This window comes from Hirundo rustica, chromosome 1 (genome assembly GCF_015227805.2).
Source record: "Hirundo rustica isolate bHirRus1 chromosome 1, bHirRus1.pri.v3, whole genome shotgun sequence".
Classification (NCBI taxonomy): Eukaryota; Metazoa; Chordata; class Aves; order Passeriformes; family Hirundinidae; genus Hirundo; species Hirundo rustica.
This window is the reverse complement of record NC_053450.1, coordinates 16,367,993-16,390,820: the sequence shown is the minus strand read 5'-3', so window position 1 is coordinate 16,390,820 and position 22,828 is coordinate 16,367,993. Positions and strand designations below refer to the sequence as shown.

The following is a 22,828-nucleotide window of genomic DNA, read 5'->3' as shown; positions in this document are numbered from 1 at the left end:
TAGCATCAAATAATCCTTTTCCAGCCAGGAAACCAAATTTAGATTTTGGGGCCAGGATTTTGCTCCAGAAAAGGACATGATAGCTTTTGCCACACTGCTATGATGTTTTAATAAAAGTAATTCAAAATAAGTTCCCTAAGCAGCAGAATTCTGTCTTCATTCTTCCAGAGCTTCACAAATAGTCCTATTAAAAGGGTCTGTATATTTTAACAATTATTAACAATTTAACATTTTTATGATTATTTAACAATAATTATTTATAAATCATTTATATTTAATAAGGGAGGAAATATTGGTGAATAACTGGGAAAGAGAAAAGAAGTAGAAGAAAATAGATGTAACATCAGAATTTTAGGGTGAGAAAAGCACAACAAAACAACACCTAGCAACAAGACAGAATGCTTCTCTATTTTGGTCAGAGTTAGGCGTAAATATGTACTACAACATTCTCAGTTTTAGAACTACAAGTATATTACAAATGCAAGTCTGAAAAAAAAGAGAATGTTAGAATATTTGGTTATGTAGTTGCAGAGGAACATGCATCCTTTTCCAGCTTCACATAGCAGAGCAGTATTTATATCTTCTCTTTCAATGGCACAGTGACAATTATTCATATGTTTTCTGCGCCGTTCATTTTCCAATTATTTTAACTAAATAGTATCAAAAGACCTTGGCAGTAAAATCTGACAGTAAAAACTAATTCTTAAACATTTTACACTTCATTTTACTTACACTATTAAATTGTGTAGTGTACTTACACAAACTAATGTAAAGCAGAATAAAGAGAACTCTAGAGATTCTTCATAGGATTATTAGTTAACATTTATACAAGCCTTAAATATGTATGACCCAAAACCAGAAAGATTCAAAAACTGACAGTTGACAGTAAAATTCTTTCTTTTTATGATTATGCTGGAATGAAATCAGAGTTAGATCCCCTGGTCCCAGTTAAGGTGTCCAGCAGACCATAAGAATTTGAAGCTGAGATGCTTTATCATAAATACTTGTTCTGTCTTATGATCTTCTAGCTGTTGATTTACAGCCACTCTTGGAGAGTCAATATGATCACTATGTCCATTCTTCAGTTCTCAAAATAATTTTTTAACTGAAATTGAGGCTATCTATGAGCACAATGCAAATAGGAAAAAAAAGTGAAATGTCAAGAGGATTTCAATGTTTGATATCCTTAAGAACACGTCAGAAAAATAACTTAAAAACTGACATTGTCAAAGGTAAATTAGAATTAAACTGGACTTGGTAAGATAGTGGGGGAACAGTGTTCAGCAAGAAAAGATATGGTGGAGATTTATAATTAATTTGATCTAGTTTGACGAATTCATGGGAAGAAAATGAGTGCTGCTTAGCAGGTACGTTACCTTGCTTCTTTAAAACGAAACAGCAAGAAGATGGATAAGAAAAAGAGGAAGTACAAAGCTAGCTAACTAAGTTTTGAAAGCATAGAGATCATACCTCCTTAGTGGGAACCCAGAAAGAAAACACCAAATGGTAATTCTGCTTTTCTACAGATGTAGTATCAGGAAGAGAGAAAAGTTACGCTAGAGAGAAGTGGTTTTTTAGGGTTTAGAAAGTGAGTTTACCAGAGAAAATATTTTTGATGAGACAAATAAGTTTGTCTTTCAGTTATGTTCAGATTTTTTGCTGTTAAAATTTTAACAGGGTGTATTAAAAAACCCCAAACCCAACAACAACAACCCTTCCCAACAAACAAACAAAAAAACCAAAAAAAATCAGGCATGTAATTTGAAGAACAGAAAGAAGGAATATCTTGAGATTATTCCCTTCAGCTTCCACAGTAGAGAAAACAACATGAAGAAGAAAAATCTTTACTGGGAAATTTGCAAGAAATATTTAGTTTTTTTTAGCAAGGTGGTGCTTACAGGTGCTTGTCTAATACAGGAGGGATCTTTAAAAAAATATTAGTATTTTAGACGGAGCAATTCAGATGAATTTGCCTTTAACAAAGTTCAGTTTGTACATATTTAGATCTTCTACATGGTTGAGTGTCCTGTTTGTAAAAGTAGGGCCATATATATGATTATTTTCCTATGACATGCTAACTGCAATTAACAAACCTAAGCCATCATTTCACGTTGGGTAGTTCAGTTTAGCAGCAAAGTATTAATGTATTCTACAGAACTATAAAAATCTCTTCAATATACTGTGCTTGTAGGAATATAAAAGTGAAAAGAAGCAAAAGATGAAGTCATTGTTTCTACAGCCAAAGAAATTAATTTAATGTATTCATACTAAAAGTAAGTTTTGATTTCTGTGGAAATACACAATAAATTAGCAATGTACGTAAATGTCACAGAAGAAATAGCTGTCAAGTAAATAAATTTTTTACCTTTGCATGTTGGGATTACTCCACTCCACGTGCCATTGCTAGTACAAGTGCGAATTAAGGAACTATTTGCTTCCATTGTATAGCCAGGTTGGCACATATAAGTAACATTTTGTCCAACAACATAATCATCACCATATCTCATGCCATTGGCTGGGACTCCTGGATCTCCACAACTGATAACTGCAAGTAAATAGTTGAGGAACATATTTTAAAATCCAACTAACTATAGATTTATCCCTATGTGACGGGAAGGAAAAAAAAAAAAGAAAAAAAAAAGACAAAACTAGGCATCAAATGGGGAAAAAAGTAGAAGGAAAAAGTATGATAAACCTTTTCTCCACCAAGAGAAGATAAAGATAGGCCTTCCTAATTAGCTGCCAAACATATGTGAAACTATAAAAGTTATATTTGGAGAACATAAATACTTCCATTCAACAGCAGTAGTAAAGGACTGTACAACTTAGACAAAATTTCAAGATTACAAAATGGAAAAAAAAAAAAAAAAGTCAAGAAATAATCCATATGCTACTACCACCCTTTGATATGCTAAAATTTTCTGAAAGGAAACAAAATCTGGAAAATTCTGTTATTCTGAAAGGAAAAAAAAATCTGGAAAATTTGAAATATGTGCCTGTAAAGCCTCCCACTTTATAAATCCTCACATAGTTGCTATGTACATAAACAGGTGAGAGTATTCAGGTGACCCTCAAACATGAGCTATGGCTTACATAAAAAATAGGCCTTTAGTACTTTAATGTGTGGGAGAGGTTGTAAAACCTTTTATGATTTCTCATGTCAGGAGATAATTTAATTTCCTAATGAAATATAATACTCATAAGGAGTTAATATAAAGTTTTATATCAGTGTAATCTGAAAATAATGTTAAAACAGGAAAGTTTTCCTCAGATCAGGTTAACTGGATCTATGAATTTCTGGAACAGTTTTTAGAGTAGAGGAATCTAGAGAACACTAGTGGCAATGCTAAAAAGTGGTTGTTTTCAGGGGAAAAAAAAAAAAAAATAGAATCCCATGCATTTTATGGTTTATTTTACAATAAATTTGAAAATCACCCTACAGCATTGCTGTTTCTTCTGCAAAAGTGTGAGAGGCAGTTTTCTGGACAGAGTACATATCCTGGCCACTTCTAACTCAATGCCAAAGCATGGCTAATGTGAATGCCACCCTTTCTGGATACAGATCTAGAAAACCACAAAAATCCGTGACTACATATTTGTGGTGTCACTCCCTTGACCTAGTAACTCAGGACCTGAGAATCCAAGACACATATATATTTTACCTGCTCTGCAGTTTACCATGGTCTGAGTGAGCAGATGCTAATTACACAGCATGTATCAAATCTTAAAGTGTCCCATGCAATCACTGTATGGATACAGAAGAGACTAGAAAATGTACCACAGAGTTATCTGGGTTGGTGTAAAGGTAGCAAATGCACTGATAAAGAAAACAGGTCGGTAATGTACTAATAAAGAAAACTGGAGATCTGCCTATTTTCGTTTACCTAGTAACATAGTAATTTCAAATTATTTAAAAGTTAAAAAGACATAGAGTTTTCTCCGTCACTTTTCAAATAACATAGAACTGGGAAAGACATAACTGTTCCTCTTATTTTCACAAGTAGTTTCAAATACTCTGAAACTTTATTTGAAGAAGTTTTCTTTATTTATTTCTTTGTTCCATTTAGTATCCTTAATATGTAAATTTTACTAAAATAATCCACAATATTTTTACAGATATACTATTGTTTTTTTCTGAATTAAAAGATAAAGCTAATGCCTTTATCCTTTTTTCTTCTAATCTTTGTTTCATTTCAGTCAGATGACCTTCACTCAAGTCACTATTTTAGGCAAAAACATTTAAAAGTGTTGCAGTGATGCTGACCATAAGAGCATTTCCTGTTGACAATCCAGTGAATCCCAGTAGTGTGAACCCAGGGAGATCCAGGCCTGTGCTGCACAGCCAGGGTGGTCTTCCGGCCACACAGATCTCTTGCCCAAGGACAGCCTCAGCCAGCTCATGGCAACAGAGGCATGCCCACACTCAGTTATTACACCCTGCTGACTGCACAGTCTTGCTTTTTATTTAGCAGTCCGACAAGAAGCCCTCATGAGAGCATTGTTTCTGTTTGACCGCAGAAATGGGAGAGTTGTTTCTTTCTAAGAAAGTGCTCTAATAGCTTGCTAAGGTCTAGGTCTGCATGATGTTGCACCCGGGTCAGTCCTGTTTGATGGTACGCTGTCCAGGGCTTCCAGCCTGTAAAGGAGCATAAAATTATCTACACTATTCTCTTCTTACAGTGTCAGCTCTGAACACCAGCATTTTCAATGAAGAAAGAAGGAGCTGTAATAAGTATCGACTGGTTGTAAATTTTGATAACATCTTGACTAAACAAAAGTGGTATATCCTGAATCTTCTTCTCTTTGTTTGACTATGATACTTTCTCTGTCAATATATTTCAAGTTAAAATCTCATGTTTCTACCTGAGTAATGTGTCTTGAGAAGACTGTTTTGACATGTATTTCCTTAAAATGTTATTCTAAAACACAAGAAAAAAAGCATGGATGCAGTTGACCTCACAAACCACCTTTATCTTTGGTTCAATTAATCTGTTTCTCTTTCTAATTTGTAAAATAATAAATAAACAAAAACACCAGGCTCTTTCTCAAGCTTTATGACCCCAAATAATCCATTAAAAATGTATTTAAAAACATAGGAAGTTTTATAATCTAGCTTTTGGCTTCTTTTTGGGTTGCTGTAAGTGTGTTCAAAATTTAAAAACCAGTTTGCTATACCTCTGATGAGGTTACGTGTCTTCAAAATGATAAGCAGTCGCATGCACCATATAAATTTTAAATTTTCATAATTCCTGCTAAAAGATTAACTAGGACATGTAATAAAAAAGGAACAGATGGGCTTGAAAATAAAGTTTGGTGAAATGCTCATTATGGATGTTAGAGATGTTCAAATAGCTTCTGTTAGTTGGGTAGCCAAAGGAGTTTTAAGGTTAACGAAGAGGCCAAACAGAAGATGATATGTCAAAACGGGACAACAGTTTTGACCTTGGAGTCACTACAGAAAGAATCTTCAAGTGTTCATTACAAGGTTTTTATTTTCTACTCTCTGGAAGAACAGAATATCATACTGCTAATTTTTTTTGAGGTGAAATAAAGCAATTAAAATGAAAATGTCTGGATATGCCATATCACAAAACATAAGATTGAACATACATACTAGTAAAGAATTAAAGTAAGCAGATCATGTAACCATATAACTCCCTGAAATTTAAATAGCTGTCTATACATTTTACTACAACTTGCCTTTAAAAAAAAATTCTTAAGAGTTGCATAGCATTTTATTAAAAAAAACATTTAGCATACAAAATTATGTAAGTAGTGCAAGAAGAAGCTGAAAATTTTTTGGCATGAGACTTCTATATTTTACCTTATTTTTTACTTTCAGAGGAGAGGAAATACAAAAACTATTCATTAGAAATATGACTTACTTGTGCAGTTTGGCAAGGATCCTGACCATGTTCCATTGGCAGTACATTGTCTTACAGATGATCCAGAAAGTATGTATCCCTCCATGCATGAATAAATTACTGAATTAGAGAATGTAGTTCCATCAATACGAAGTACTTTTCCATTAGCAGTCGTTCCTGGATTACCACACTGCACAGCTATAAAGGAAAACGTGAAATATTTTCATAAAGTTAAAAAAGTCAGTTTCTGAAATACGAAAAATTGAAGCAGGAAAAATCCTTCTGCCAGCAGTGTTATTTGGCAGAAATCCATTCTGTTGTCCTAAAAAATGTAAGTTTCACCACCTACTGATAAGGCACATTGTACAGTAAAAAAACTGTGTGCATGAATTACTATTTTTTGCCCTTTGGTTTGTAGAGAAACAAAATCTACAAATTTAGATTTATAATCTGCATTAGTGAAAAGCTAGTTTAGCTGCAAAAACAAACTTCCAATTTAGAGAAAATATCTGATGAACAATTATAATTGTAGATTTGATTTCAATCATACATTTCTAGAATCACCAAAATATTCTTCCTAATTCAAAGCACTGAATGGAGTCAACTACTACTTCACAAGCAGGTGGAACCCTGATGTTTCCCCATTCTTTAATGTTCAGCTTGGGAATTTGAATGTGTCCTTCTCATGTGACTACATAGATCTGTCTATCTAATCTATATGACCTAAACTAGAACAATATACCTGTGCATGCACCACCCACACCTACATATATTTGTGAACTGTATTTATCATTTCAAGAAAGAAATATCATCAAAACTATCTTAAACTGTATAAGAGCTGATTTATTTCTGTAATAGATGAGGCCAAAGAAAAATAGCAGACAGCACAGTTGGGCAAAGCATATCCCTTTTTATAACAGCATGAAAAATATATATATATATATATATATATGTATATATACACACACACACACACACACACACACACACACACACACACACACATATACTATTTTTTAATGTAGTTGAAAGTTGACAATCATTCAGCAGAAAAGATAATACAAGACCAGTTTATGAAACAAGTTTTAAAAATAAATTTACTCGTGCATAGAGTTAACACAGTTAACAACAATAAAGTAGAAAATAAAAAGTACAGGTTCTCAAATAATTTTCTTCTTTTCAAGACACTTTTTTTTTGCAAAAGAATCTGTTGGGAATTATTTCCTATTCTGAAGCAAGGTAATTTAGGCAATAAATGATTCTTCAGAAATATCCTGTTATAGATGCCTTTTATGACAATTTGTCTACCTTGAAATTTATGGAATTATTTTTTACAAATAAACTTGTTTCAGCATTTTGTTTTCTATTGAAAAATAATAATGTCAACAGTGTTATTAAATGAAAATTTAAGTCAACCATTTATACATAGATGTATACATCTAAAGAAACCCTGACACTGACATTTTCCTAAAATTTTTGTCTGAAATTCAGGTGTATAATGGTTGTGATTAAAGATCAGGTTATGCTGAGATTTTTAAGTGAAACAATATTCATCAAAAATTTGAGTTCTAGAGGCTTATCTTGTTTTTTTTCCCCTCAAAACCTGTAAACATGGAGTTTCATGGGTGCCAGGAACTGGTTTCAAATTTGTCACCTGATGCCAAGCCACAGCTACAGTGCAAAAACTTATTTGGATAAATTCGTCAGTCCAAAATAACTGCATCCTATTCACAAAGCTGGCAATGCAAAATTGGTTTTCTAATCAACAGTATTAAAAACAAAGTTTAAAAAATGAGTGGATCTTTGATTTACCTTTGCACTCAGGTTGTCTTCCGGTCCAGCTTCCATTTGCTAAACATGTTCTTTCTTCTGAGCCATGGAGGACATATCCAATATCACAGCTAAAATGTATCGTGCTTTTAATTTTAAAATTGTTTTCTTCCCTGGACCCATGGCCTGGGATACCTGGATCACCACAAGAACCAGCTGTATCGCCTAGATTTTGGAGTACAAAGATTAGAAGAAGTATGAAATATATTATGATTCTGCATTTATTATGCATGTCTCTATATATTTTTTAAAAAGTGTTTATATAATTTTTTTTAATCCCCATATGTATCAATGGGTGTGAGCCCTTTAATTGTAAAATTACTTGATCCTCCACTAATTCTTTGTACTTATTTTGTAGGAATACAGAAAAAGTATTATAATTTTCTCAATTTCCCCTAATACCATGCTAACATTTTGATAACAGAATTATCAAATAAAACAGGGGAAAATAAAGACAAGCACAAAACCTTGGTAATTTTTCATTTTAAAATAAGGAATTCTGAGGAAAGCCAAGGCCCTGATTGCAAAGACAATTTTCTTGTTTGTGTATAACTAGTGTTCATAAAACATTTCTTAGTTTTATGATATCACTAGAGTTGGAACAATTTTACCGTTGAATGAAAGTTCTAGTCAACAATGTTATGTGTACTAGACATGAAGCATTTTCCTGAATTCTAGAAATGTTGAAACATCATTTCAAAACTGCCTAACAGCTAAAGTCCCTCTCATATATAAATGTTTCAGAAAATTCTAAGACACAGGATTAATGGTAAATATGTTTATATTTATATAAAAATAAATTAATAATATTAAATCCTATCTGTTGTGCAGAAATGTTAGAATAATCAACACATTAATAAGAATAAAAATAAAAAGTAAGAATAATATCTAAGACTATACATCTAAATCTTCAACTATGGAAGGAGCTTTTAGGAAGTTCCAGGTAACACATTATATGAGCAGCAGCTCATTGTTTTAATCTTTTAATATTTACTTAGGATCATCTACTTTATTTTTATTTAGAGAACTTTAAGATAGTTTTATATGTAAAAAGAGATGAAGGTAATATTACTGAGTTTCAATACTGAAGAGTTGAATTCTAGAATTCTTGGAGCTCCACTGTTCAGGTTTTTCCCCATAGCCCATAATTTTTCTAACAACTTGCAAATAAGATGAATGTCTTATAGACAAAAAAAAAATATATGTCAAACATTGATATTTTTGAGAGAATATCTGCATTACTTTGTAGCTAGTTACACTATTTTGAATAAGATGAAAAATTTCAAGAATGAATAGAAAGGATTAATCCTACTATGTAAATAATCTGTTATGCAGAATAGCCATACTTTTCTGGGGTTTACCTAAGCTTAAATAGAAGTAATATGAGCATTTTTTTTCCAAAGAAAAAGTAAATAAATTTGCCAGCTCTAAATATGCAAAAAGACCAAAAGTGACGAACTCACTATAGAGGGGTTCTATAGGAAGTTAGGACCCTGGGGTCTTGTATGCAGAGAAAAACAAGTGTTTTGCTGCCTTAGTTGGCACTGTGTATGTCTAGAAAATGCTGTTGGGGGCAAAGGGTTGGACACAACTCTTTACTGGCAAAAATATGTACAGAACTGAACAGTGAAGGAAGAAGAGTAGAATTACCTTAATTTGCTTTGAAAACTATGTTGCATGAGCAAATACTTGGCTTCCTCCATTATGTCTAAAAAGTGTATGGTACTATGTATTTAAATTATTTCAGAAATAACAAATATACTCAAGTAAGTTAAAGGGCCAGCTGTCTGGTTCAAAATCACAGAGAATTGAGGCTGCTCTCTGTTTACCCATTTAATTATGTGACACAGATCAGTAAAGAAGATTGCCAGCCTTGTTGAAAAAGAAATTGCAAATAATTCCAAATTAAAGCAAAAAAAAAATCTATATGCTTTCAAAATTATTTATGTCCAAGGTATTAGGTGACTTAACAACACTCTAGTTTGAAAAAAAAAAAAAAAAAAGCTTCATATTTTTGAAATAATTTTTAAAAATCCTAGCTCAAAGGTGGTTTTTTTTGTTGTTTTGAGAATCTGTATCTTACATTTTCTAGTCGTATTTAGTTAGACTATGACAAAATTGGAACAGAGCCTACTCATTATTCTATACTTGTAAAGTCTTCACTATAACAGCTCTGTTTTTGGCAAGTTACTTAACATTATGCCTAAAAAAATTTCATGATGAAAAAATGAAAATAGGTTATTTTGTATGCCAAACAGAAATCACATATTCCTCTTCTAAGTGAAGTCATGTGGGGGGTTTTTTGTGTTTTTTTTTTTTGTTCTAATGCCTAATTATTACTGTGGATTATTAGACTTTTTATTTTAGGAAGGTTAACAACCAGTTCTTTTGATTGAAGTTTACAGAAATAATTTTTCTAAATGACTAATCACATCAGATATGATGGAATCAAAGAATCATAAAACAAGCTGAGTTGGAAGTGACCCACAAGGATCATCGAGTCCAGCTCCCAGCCCTGCACAGCACCAGCCCCAAGAGTCACACCATGTGTTCAAGAGCATTTTCCAAACACTTCTTGAGCTCTGTCAGGCTGGTGCTATGACCACTGCCATGGGGAGCTGTTCCAGTGCCCAGCCACCCTCTGGGTGAAGAACCTTTTTCTGATATCCTCCCCTGACACAGTTTCAGGCCATTCCCTTGGGTCCTGTCTCTGGTCACCACAGAGATCAGCATCTGCTCCTCTTCTAACCTTCATGAGGAAGTTGTAGACTGTGATGAAGCCCAAGAAAACATATTTTTATTACCTCATGCAGACTCAACTGAATTATTTTTACAGTTAGTAATGAACCATCCTTCACTCACGTGTAACAAGATCTCAGTTGACATTTAATCTTGATGAAATGGAGGATATTTAGACTATTTACAACCCTTGTTGCACGTATGAAGGATTCTATATTGCAAAAAAATTCTGACTCCCTCTGATATGCATATGATGATTGAAAACTGTTTCTGAATGCCAGTATATATCAATGGGACATGACAATTCCTTCTAGCTCAATGTCATGTGACAAGAAACTGTCATAAGGATGGTACAAAATTAAGTTACCTTATGTTCACTGATTTAGCGTTTTCTTTTTAAATTCTTTTTCATATACTAAAAGGACAAGCATGCTGTATCTTTTCTCAGTTAAATAGTCTATATTCTATATTATGAATAATATCAATAAACATGCAAATTTTAAAGCTTTATTCAATTTAAAGGCTAATAATGAAAGCTGATTATTTTACATATTTTAGATGAAAAATATAGAAATTCTTTGTCATGAACTGCAAATTGCTTTATAATGAGGAAGCATTTCAGATAAAAGCTTTGAAATCAAAAGCTCAAAATTTTACTAAGAGTTATAGTTTGGTACAGTACAGTTAAAGAAAAGAGCTTGTATTCTATGTCAATTTATTCTTCATATATTAAAAAAAAAAAATAGATCTGATTAGACTTTCCTATGTGTAAGTAGAAAAACAATAATTAGGGAAAAAAAAAATCATGTACCTCACTCATAGCATCCCAAGATATTTCAACACTATAGAATAGTCTTATTTTCAGTAGGGCCACTTTGATACTTTCATGCCTATTTTTAGGCTGTATTCCTTGATATTTTTCTCTATTTCTTAAATTATTTTTGCAATTCACAATTTAGATTTTTTTTTTTCTTATTAATACTATGAAAAACTACAATAAGTAGCCTTAGATTTTATCTGAAGAGGATTTTATCCCCCAGACAAATACGGATTCATGCTAGCTGTAAAAATACTTTTTATTAAAATAGTTCAAATTTACAAATATATGAATATATCATTATTTATTAAATAAGATTGTTTTACAATAGAGTTTGATTTCTAGTGCATAGCTTTAAAAATTACAGAATCTAAGAACTTGATCTTTGGTCTAAATGTGGCAAATTTCCTTCTGCTTTATTAATAGAGAGTTTAAGTTGTACATTTTTCTAGGTTTTGTCACATTCTAGGTTCCTGAGAGTTTGCAGGAGAAGGTTAAGATACTGAAAAATTCTTCCAACACTTCAGAATTAAATGCAATTCTTTAACCAAGAAGCTCAATTTTACTATTTCATATTAATTTTCAAGTAATTCTGTGCCACAGGCTGTAAATTTTTATATTCTGAAACTGCAGCTGAGAATCAGTTTATAACTGAATACAATGAAGAGATGAGGGCAGGAGGAAAAAAAAAAGAAAAAAACCCACCAAAACCAAACCAAACCAACCAACAAACAAAAGGTTTTGAATATGTGAGACCTCCACCTGGACTACTGCATCCATTTTTGAGATTTCTGATACAACAGGAAAAAAGACCTGTTACTACAGGTCCAGAGGAAGTTAATAAATACGATCAGAGGGCTGGAACACCTCCGCTGCACAAAAAGGAATTTGAGAGAATTTGGGCTATTCAGCCTGAAGAAAGGAAGGCTTCTGGAAGACCTTATTGTGGCTTTTCAATACATAAAATATAGAAGAATGATGTAGGGTGGCTTTTTATCAAGGTCTGTAGTGACAGAAGAAGAGGGGACAATTTTATACTGAAAGAGGCTAAATTTAAATTGGGCATAAAGCAGACCTTTCCTACTAAGTGTGCAGTGAGAACAGCCTGTCCAGAGAACTTTTGGATGCGACCCCCCTGGAAGCGTTCAAGATCAGGCTGAACAGGACTTCGAATAACCTGATCTAGTTGAATACATCCCTTCTCATTGCAGTAAGGGAGGACTAGATCTTTGGAGATTCCTTCCACCACCAGCTATTCTAGGATGCTAGTGGAAGATGTCCCTACCTATAACTAGAGGTTGGACTAGATGATTTGTAAAGGTCCTTCTGACTTCTACCATTCTATGATCCTATTTACTAATACTGTAAAGAACCTTGGATTATAAATGTGAAAGTATAACATAGTCAGTTTTGCGTATCAGTCATTTTTCACTTCTAGTTTTGGCATAGATCTAATCCAAGAAAAACATGTCACTTATTTTCTTGTTATTTTCTGCCATTAAACATGTCTAAATTCCCTGAATTATATCGGTTTAAATGAGATTTAAAACCCCTTTGGTTTCTTCATTAAATAATTCATTAAATAATGAAACATAAGCAGAACAAGAAAGAACTTCCACCAGTATTTACTGAGAATTAAAACTGATAACATGGTTAACCTTTAACGCAGTATTTGTTTACATAGTTTGCAATAACAAAAGGGATTTAATCAAATCCCAAATTAGTGTGTGACTTGGATTTCTGATTTTCACTTGATCACTGCTCTTAAAGTGAATCAAACTGAAGTTGTGAAACACAATATTCTTAAGCAATAAGTTTTTCAGAAAACGTATCTTGAGTTCAGTGAGGGCTAAACTATAACAAGGATTAGATGGTGTTCCCTCAAAAACTGAGTGACCTGCCTTGAAATTATGTGGAGCCCACCTGGCCTTGTTAGACAGATGGATGTGTTACACAATCAAGTTATATCTGAGGTGTCATCAAGCCAGTAGACATTTTGCAAGTTAAGAAAAAAAATATAAGAAAATTAACCCATCATCTTGAAGAGACGATGTTGCAATATTTCACAGTGGAAATTAACACTCTTGCCAGAAATCACATAAAAATTTTTTTCAAAACAAACCGGTTTCATTGACAGTCAACTGAATGTGAAATTTCTTGTTCATATTAAGTGCTATCAAGTCTATTTCTTCCAGATTATTTTCTTGCTAATACTTCTAATACTTTGTGCTTATTTTGTTTTTACTTTTATACATGATTTTACAGATTTTTAAATGGTCTTCTGAAAAAATAAAAAATATATTTAAAACAAGTTCAGGATACAGTCATTAATTCACATATATTACCTGAGCAGTGAGGAAGAGATCCACTCCAGTGTCCGTTTAACTGACATGTGCGAGATGACTGCCCTAACAGTGATCGTCTGCCTGTGCAGGTATAATGAACAGTAGAACCAAAGGTATATTTATCTCCAGACAGGACAGCGTTAGGAGGAACTCCAGGATGTCCACAGTCAATCACTACAATGCATAATTATTGGAGATAAAAGAAGGTTATTATCACTGATCAAACAATTTTTAGTTTTCATTTTCATAACTGCACAAATAAACTTTGTGAAGGGATTAACATTTTTAGGGTTTGGAGAAGGGGGAAGATCATGGGATTAGAATGCAAAATATGGTTCAGACCAAAAACTGTGAAAGAAATACTTGGAGAGGTCAAAAAATGATATTTTTAGATGCACATATTGATGTTCAAAACCATTCATTCACTAAGTTGATCTTTATGGCAACATGCACATACCTTGTACTCTTCAGAAAAAAAAATTACAGGAATGCAGTATTTGCCAAAGTCACTGCTGTGGTAGACAATATGCAAAACTTCATCTCTCTTTTAATAATTCAGAGCAAGGAGTTAATTTAAAAGCAAGCTAAATAAATCAAGTTTGGGAAATGCACAGTTAAAATTCATAAACTGCATCCACTACGTACACAAACTGAATCTAGTTCTGATGTTTGATTTCTTTTTATATTATATCTGTCCATGGTATGTGGATTATCTTGTCCAGAGATATTTGTATTTATGTACCAAGAAACCCACAAATTAGAGCTGCAAATATCAATGTAGTAGAACTGGCTGCTAAATCATACAACTGAAGTTTTTATCAAAACTTCATCGTATTAAAAACTATTTTCAGCTGGACTTTTTTATTAAAGAAAAATCCATTACAGAAGCCTGATCAGGGTTGAGGATGTGTTCAATTCCATAACATTTCAGATGCATGCAACAGTACAATGATTGTACAATACAGCGTATGACTGTAAAATCATATGTGACAATTTGTCTTTCTTAAATGATTATTTGGTCTCAGAGCTTTAATTTATGTATATCATGATTTGCATTTAATGACACATTCTTCCAAAGGTCCAACTTTCATGGTGCAGAACCCTCCTGACAGGACCACAAAGGATTTAGGAATGTGGTAAGCTATTGACTGACTTTGATTCCCACCTAATATCATTGGCCCTGTGACCATTCTGCAGTCTTTGAGGTCTTTGAGTAAAATGGTCAGAATAGTCAACTTTACAGAACAAGCACTTCTTGACAGCGTGTTATTTGTTTAATCAATTGCTTCTAACTAAAATCTACTATCACTTATGGATGACTGCTGAGAATGAAAATTTAGAACATTGTCAATAAAAAGCCATGTTGGTCATGTAAGCTCCAGCAAAATGAGACATTTTTCTTGTGAAGAACATCCACAGTTCTTCAGAATATTTTATTATCTGTAGTGTTCTTGATTCATTCTTTTGCCCTATACAGGACACAGTTAATTTCATACTGGTACCTCACAGTTTCCACCTTTGGGCTTTCCTATACACAATTTTCTGTTTACATTTATGTCTAGAAGTCTTACATGCCTAATAATTGACTTTAAAAATTATAGCACCCTGAATATTGCACTAATTTTATTATGCATTCTACAAAATTTAATTTGATATTAATGTTTTCAGTCTGGGATTTCATATGAAAAGTTGATTAATTTTTTTTTTTTTTCTAATACAAACTCATTTCTTTCTTCCTATTTTACCACCCTCATTGAAAAAAAAAATCTATATCTAATCTAAATGAACTCTTTTTAGTTTAAACCATTACTCCATGTGCTATCAATACCTGCCATTGTAAAAAGTCCCATTCCAGCAATAATTTGCAAAACACTCCAGAAGCTCTGAAGAAAAGGCTCTTAAAAAGTTTTGGTAAGCTTAGGATTAAAAAATATCAGGGATACCACTTAGGCAGAATTCATTGACCTCTCTATAAAAATGACACAAATAAAGCAGAAGACCCCCTTTCAAAAGCACATTTATCACTTTAACTCTCAAAGCTCTTTTAAAGGAAAAATAAAGGCTGTATCATTAAATTACTTGTGACAATTCAGATAAAAATTACTAAGACATTAAAATAAAAATGTAGAAAGAAGAAATCTTTGCAATTTCTCCTTTAAATTTATTTATCTTTGGAGATATTTTACTATTAAGCAATATTTTCCTTTTTGAAATTGTAATGTTGCCTTTAAATTTAATGTGAAATCAATAGACACTTTGTTTTAAGTTTAACTGTGACTTGCAATCAAGCTACTTTTCCATCAAAGAAAGGGACAAGTTCCATAACTGAAATTTTTGGCAGTAATAAGAAAAAAAAAAAAAAATTCTTATTTTTAGAGAGGTAATAATAGAACTAGTGAGGCCTCCTTAGAAAAAATAGCCACAGTACTGCAAATATCAGTCCATGATTCCTGAATAAGGAGCCTTTAGCCTGTTCTCCTGTTAATTCCCAGAAAAGAAGACTTTCTCAGTGAAAAATGTTGATCCTAAATGAAATCCTTTTCACAGACCAGTAGAGAACTGGGTAAATCAACTGTCCCAGCCAATTAAAAGTCTAAGAAATATCTCTGGCTATATCTGCATCACAGTTAGAAAGTTTTTCATGACAAACCAGAATAAAATACCTTACGTGTGTTGATCTGCTTGCCTTAGTGGATGGGTTTCATATGAGTATGACGTTCAGGTACATCTATTAGTGTGGTAAACTGAGGACGTTGTACAGAGGACACCTTAGGTGTTCCACACTGCTGTTACTGGCGAATTCAATGAACAGGTTTTGACCTTGTATCTCTGCTATCAGGGATTATTATGCTGGAACATTCAGAGATGTTTGTTTGGCTATTGCATCTCATAAATATTCTGTTATTTGCTACATACAAACCCCATATAACTGCTACTTCAGCACCTACTGAGACCCTCCACCAGTACTGCACACACACCAATGTATACAAATATGATTATTGTAATTGCTGTTATGAGACTGATGAAAATGTTGTGCAAAATAATACCTCATCTACTCCACATTCTTTGCTGAAGCAAACTCATTATCTACTTACTAATGCATTCGGGTAGAGGTTTGTCCCAGTGGCCATTTGGTTGACAAATTAAAACTGAAGAGCCAAATAAAAAATATCCAGGATTGCAGTCATAAAATACCACTGTGCCATATGTGAAATTTCCATGTTCAATTTTACTTTCTCTTATAGAATTTGCAGGAATTCCAGGATCAGAACAATTGACCACTAAAAAGAAAAAGAACACATAATTGAAAGCCATACTAATACAGTCTCCTAAAATGGTCACCTATTCTTTGTATAAGAAGTATGTAATATGTTGCTGTCCTGGTTTTACATACCCTAACTTTTTATATAATGGTAGTGAATTAAGAAAAACTGAAATGACAAGACACGAAAGCCAGAAGATGTTAAACCCAGAGCAAATAAACGGAAATGCTTCTTTACAGTGTGATGAGACTGAATGTGAAATTCATAAAATTATTGGCCACTAAAATATACTGAACATACCAATAAAAAGAATTTATATATCTGCCTTGACATACACTATTGTCCACAAATAGAAACATATTTTGCAGCTAGATGTGACTTTGGTCTAACACATACAGAAATGCAAAGATATTTTCCTACACCAACATTTTGATAATGGATCCCCTTTAAGATAGATATTTTGAGCTAAAGGGCACAATAAGACTCTGGTGAATCTGACAGAATAAGAACATATCCCAAGAAGTGGTTAGGACCTTTTAATAATAGAGGTTAACTAATAGTTAAAAATGTTGATGAATTTTTTTAGTCCTTATCACTTTAAAATTTATATTTCTGAACATTTCTGAATATTTTTTTCCCCCTTTTCTTCGTGTCTTAAACTATCTGTGACTTCAGAATAATACTGATTTGGGGGGTCATGAAGACTTTTTTACAGTTTTCATGTAGTTTCCTCTGGTCAAGGAAACAGATCATCACTTATTCAAAGTTACTCTAGAAATAAAAAGTTCCCATAAATATTATTATCCCTATATCCTTGTAATCAATTGCATGTTTATATATATGCACTTGCATACACCTGTGTGCAAATCTATATGTCTGTATGTGTATTCAGGTGGAATTTCCTGTGCATGACTTCCTACCCATTGCCTCTCCTCCTTTTACTTGGCACCACCATGAAGAGCTTGGCTCCATCCTCTTGACAACCTCCCTTCAGTTACTGAAGTCCCCTCTCAGTCACCTCTTCTCAAGACTGAACAGGCCCAGTTCCCTCAGCCTGTCCTCATAAGAGAGGTGCTCCAGCCCTGTAACCACCTTTGTAGCCCTCCACTGGACACACTCCAGGTTCTCCAGATGTTTCTCACTAGGGCTGAGTAGAGGGCCAGGATCACCTCCCTCAACCTGCTGGCAATGCACCACTGGCCTTCATGGCCACACAGGCACACTGCTGGGCTTGTGGACAGTTTGTTGTCCTCCAGGATATGCAGGTCTTTCTCTGCAGAGCTGCTTTCCAGCAGGTCACCCCCAGCCTGTATTAGTGCATGGGGTTACTGGGGTTACTCTTCCCCAGGTGCAGCACCTTGCATTCACATTTGTTGAATTTCGGAGGTAAATGTGCATGGATGTCTATATACAAAATTATTAAAATATGCTGAAAAGCTCTTTAATCTGGAAAGGAAACAGATGCAATTCAAGATCATTCTTGCTACCTAAATCATTTAATGTAGGCATTTTATAGCTCATGTCCTTTCTAGCCACTATTTTAAATGTAGTCTGCTTGTGTGCTTCTTCTAGAAGGTCTCAAATATTGGTACCACAAGCCTAGAAAATATACCTTTTCCAAGGACAGAAACAGCTTTCTACTTGCATTTGACTTCTTTAACAGTAGAGGACAGAATGATTTGTTAGCTATATTTATGGTCAATATTGATTTCCACCCCCCCACCCCCCCCGCCCCCGGAGGAAAGCCTGAACTACATTCCTGTCTTTTTTCTTTTTTTTTTCCCCCACAAGCATCATTGAAGTCCAGCTCCTGACCCTGCATAGGATAGTCCTAAGAATCACACCATGTGCCTGAGAATGTTGTCCATATATTAGGCATATATTTAAAGTAATGAAAAGAATTGATTCATTATTTAGGAGTAGTGAGCACTTGAAATAAAATACAAGGAATTTTGACCATTTCAATAGTTTTCCACAATTATTAAGATTGGCTAAGAAACTAGATAGATATTTAACAAAGTTGCAAATAGTATAACAACAGCAAGTGCACTGCTGAATTTATATGAAAAAATATGGGACAAAAGCAAAGTCTTCACAACTGCGTGAAGCCTTTTCTATAATATTGCACTTTTGGTAGTTTACAAATATGCAAGGTAAAAGTTATTATTATTATTTAACTTCAAAGCAAATAAAACAAAATCATATTTATTAGAAAGGATTTCACTGCACGCTGCATACATGATTAATGATGCCCAACACACGATTAGTTCTTTTTGTTTTTAAACTTTCTGCTAAAACCAATATACAATATACATTTTCAGGACTGTGTAAAATTTCAAAGAGTGACCTGATTAACTTATTTACCCATTCCTACATGCCAGTAAGTTGTCAGCACTTAGGCACATTACTCTGCAATACAAGAATACCAAGGTGACTGATAGCAACTGGATTTAAAATGAGATTAAGTAGGTACCCTAAATACACAGTACATGTTCAGTATTGTAAATTTAGAAAATAATGTCTTCTCATCAACAAAGAGTTCCTTAGAAATTTAAGTTCTGTAAACTATTTGGCAGTGTCTCTTAGGGGGAAGTGATCAAATGAAAGTGGAGTACACCTATTGAAAAAAAAAAAAAAAGTCAATAAAACTTCTATAAAAACACATGAATTAGTTTATGCACAGATAAAAATCCATAGAAGCTGCAGAGAAGATGCTGAAAAACAATAATTAGAATTTCTGCATCTGTACATGTATGTTACAGCAAAAAAGTACATTTTCCTAAATAAAATCAATTATTTAAAAATCACATAAGAGATTTTAAAAAAACAGGGTTGACAAAACCTTCCCCAAACTGCTTATGAAAATTCAAACAGGACTAATTTCATAGTATAATTTTTCTAAGTGAAAGATTTTTACATATAATATCTAGAAGCACTGAGAACCAACACAAATGGACAGTGTTAATGAATTAAAATAACAATTTTCAAAGTCAAGATGCTCAGTGAAGCACCAGTGAAAATGTAAAAGGAAAAAAGATAGGTTTTCTTATGCATATGTTAGAACTATGTTGGCTAAAAATACAGAGAAATCTGTTTCAGGATTTGAGCTCTTAATTACCTCTGCATAATTTTCTTAAGTAACTTGTAGGAACAATTTTTTAAAAAGTAATACAGTCTACAGACACATAAGAAAGTTTCTCTGCAACCGTTATCCTGGCAACCTGAGTGAAAAACATCATACAATCACAAAACTTCTTTAATAATAAGATTATTATTTTAATCAGTTTCTCTGTTGGTGAGAGAGGAATCACTTTGTCTTGTGTTCCTTTACCCTCTGTTTTTTTTTCAGCCTTAATTTCACAACATTTAGTTAGAAACTTGTAAATGCTACATTCTTACCTTTGCATATGGGAGGTGAGTGGCTCCACTGCCTATTGGCTTGGCACTGAGCTTTCGTTGGTCCTTGCATAACATACCCAGTATTGCATGAAAATGTCACAACATCATTGAAGTTGAAACCATTTCCACTTGTTCTTCCATAAATAGGACTACCAGGGTGACCACAGCTGACGGCTAGCATAGCACCAGTCAAAAAAAACCCCCAAAATAGAGCAAGATGTTATCATTTTTCATGATTTATTATGCAACAGATAATAATTTGGTAATAGTATTTTCAGGTTTTGATATTCAAAGACACTGCATATTTTTCATGATGGATTCATGTCCAAGAACCTCCGTACATTTTTAAAGAAACTGAATAGAATTTGACGTGCAGTAAAAAAGGCAAATGAAGAAAACTCTTCTGAAGAAGCATGAGAAAAGCAAGCACTAGATTTTCATTATATATAGTCTGAAATTGAAAGGAAGTATTTCACTACCTTAGTTCCTCAGGTATTATTTCTTACAAATTTGTCTTAGTAGCAACTCAATATTTTATCTTTGTGGCCTAAATACTTAGTGAAGTTATAAATTTATGACTATTTTTTGGAAAAAGAAACCCAAAAAACAGAACTATTTGCACAGTGTTGGTATGTGTTGCCATGCTTACTTATTGGCATAAGTTGGTATGTGTTGCCATGCTTACTTACGCACACAGGATGGAAGTTGACCAGACCAGTTGTGATCCTGTTGACATATTCTTACAGAAGATCCAATCAATCGAAAACCAGGACTGCACTGGTAAACAACTGTGTCTCTATAGCCATAATTTTCTCCTATTACTTGTCCATTGACTATAAGGTCTGGAATACCACAGTGACCAGCTAGATTTATTTACGGTGAAGAAAAAGGGGGAAAAGGAAAAAAAAAAAAAAAACAAAGTAAATATGCCATAGAATTTTATTTTAAGTAAACCTCCTTAATTAAAAAAAAGAAATGCTGAATATCTTTCCAGATTTTTTTTTAATTGACCTAATTTATGGCTTTATTTTTATTAGCTTGGTGAAAACTCCAGACATGCATTTTTTATAGGTATAACTCTACATATATAAAAATTACAAAACGATGATGTAGCAAAGAGATTAATAGTCATATGTATCATCATATTTCCTTTAAAAACCATGAATAATTCCTCTTTATTGTAACATGAAAAAAATATGTATTATTTACCTTAGTTTTATTTTGGTTATGATTAAATGAATAAGGTAACATTAAAGCATCATACATTTAATTAAATATAAAAATTCCACATAAATAAAAATAATACAAATATTATAGATATCAATCCATGTGGACATTATAAATATAACCTTCCTATAACATTAAAAAAAAAAACAAACAAACCAAAACAAAAAAATCCTTGAATAATTTATTGCTGAAATTTAACTCTGTAATGTTATCCATTCTTTCTCTCCTTCCCAGTGGAATCCCAAAGAGATTAACCTCCTTTGGTTGAAGGCAGTCAGCACAATGGCCACCAAATCATTCAACAAGCAAATGGCAACCAAAAATCTTTCTATGCCTAGGCCATAATCTTTTACTCTGTATTGTCAAAGTATGAGAAATACTGTATTTTCACTATGAAAGTCACAAAGAGATATTTAGTCTACAGAGAGGCTGGGGAAAAAAAAAAAAGAATTTAAAAAAAAAAAAAAAACACAAAAAAACCACACCCAACCAGTTACTATTTTTTGTAAAAAATTCTGGAAAATGGGCACTGTGATTCAGCAAAAAATGTGCTAACGAGACAGTCTCCTAAGAATGGCTGACTTCATGAAGATATGAAGATTGTGAAATATGGTAGAGAATTCACTGCAAAAATAAAAAGTAAGACAAGGGAAAAAAAAAAAAAAAAAAAAAAAAAAACCCAGGGCAGTGTTTGACCTAGTACTTTTTTTTTTTTTTTGGGGGGGGGGGGAAATAAAAATAAAAATAAAAAAATATTACCAGCCACCCAAACTCAACTGCTCTCCTTTTGTCTTCTAATTTTCCTCAAATAGCCCCCACAAACCAATCTCCAAAGCATGGAATTGTTAATAAGAGAAGATATTTAGAACCAATATGGTTTGGACTGTTTTTTTCTCTGAAATTTTAAATTATTCTAATACCCCAGTGTATTTTTCTGCATATTGCCTCATTCATTTGGGGCTAGAAATTCCCTATATTTTTTTTTTTCTTAAAAATCTTACATTTTTACAACTTGAGTTGTAAAAGATCTTACAACTTGAGTTTTGCATTGTATTTCATTGTATGAATCATGATAAAACAATGAGACTTTACAATATTGGTAGCATATGAGCCTCCACATATATGAGATTGATGACTGCAATTTGACTTCTTTATAGTTATTAGGAGTCCAAATCTGGTACTATTCAAGGCTATATTACCCCTTGTTTGTTCCCTCCCTGTTTCCCCCAGTCTTATGTAAAAAAAACGGGCATACATGAAATTTATGTTTTCTAGGATAAGATGACATAACATATTTAATTTTTTTTTCAGAGTATTTCTTGATTTTCCTAGAAATTCATAATC

General features: G+C 33.0%; 1 protein-coding gene across 3 annotated transcripts in view; it reads right to left on the bottom strand.

Annotated features, from left to right (window-relative positions):
- The window catches only part of CSMD3 (CUB and Sushi multiple domains 3), a 612,124-nt gene that overhangs the window by 33,884 nt on the left and 555,412 nt on the right, over window positions 1–22,828 (bottom strand). For all 3 annotated transcript variants that reach the window (XM_040070587.2, XM_040070596.2, XM_040070605.2), the window contains 7 exons: window positions 20,947–21,120; window positions 20,258–20,431; window positions 16,691–16,876; window positions 13,596–13,769; window positions 7,677–7,859; window positions 5,886–6,062; window positions 2,366–2,545 (listed from right to left, as the gene is read on the bottom strand). In XM_040070587.2, coding sequence (XP_039926521.1) covers window positions 2,366–2,545; window positions 5,886–6,062; window positions 7,677–7,859; window positions 13,596–13,769; window positions 16,691–16,876; window positions 20,258–20,431; window positions 20,947–21,120 — 1,248 coding nt within the window. The remainder of the gene's footprint in view (window positions 1–2,365; window positions 2,546–5,885; window positions 6,063–7,676; window positions 7,860–13,595; window positions 13,770–16,690; window positions 16,877–20,257; window positions 20,432–20,946; window positions 21,121–22,828) is intronic.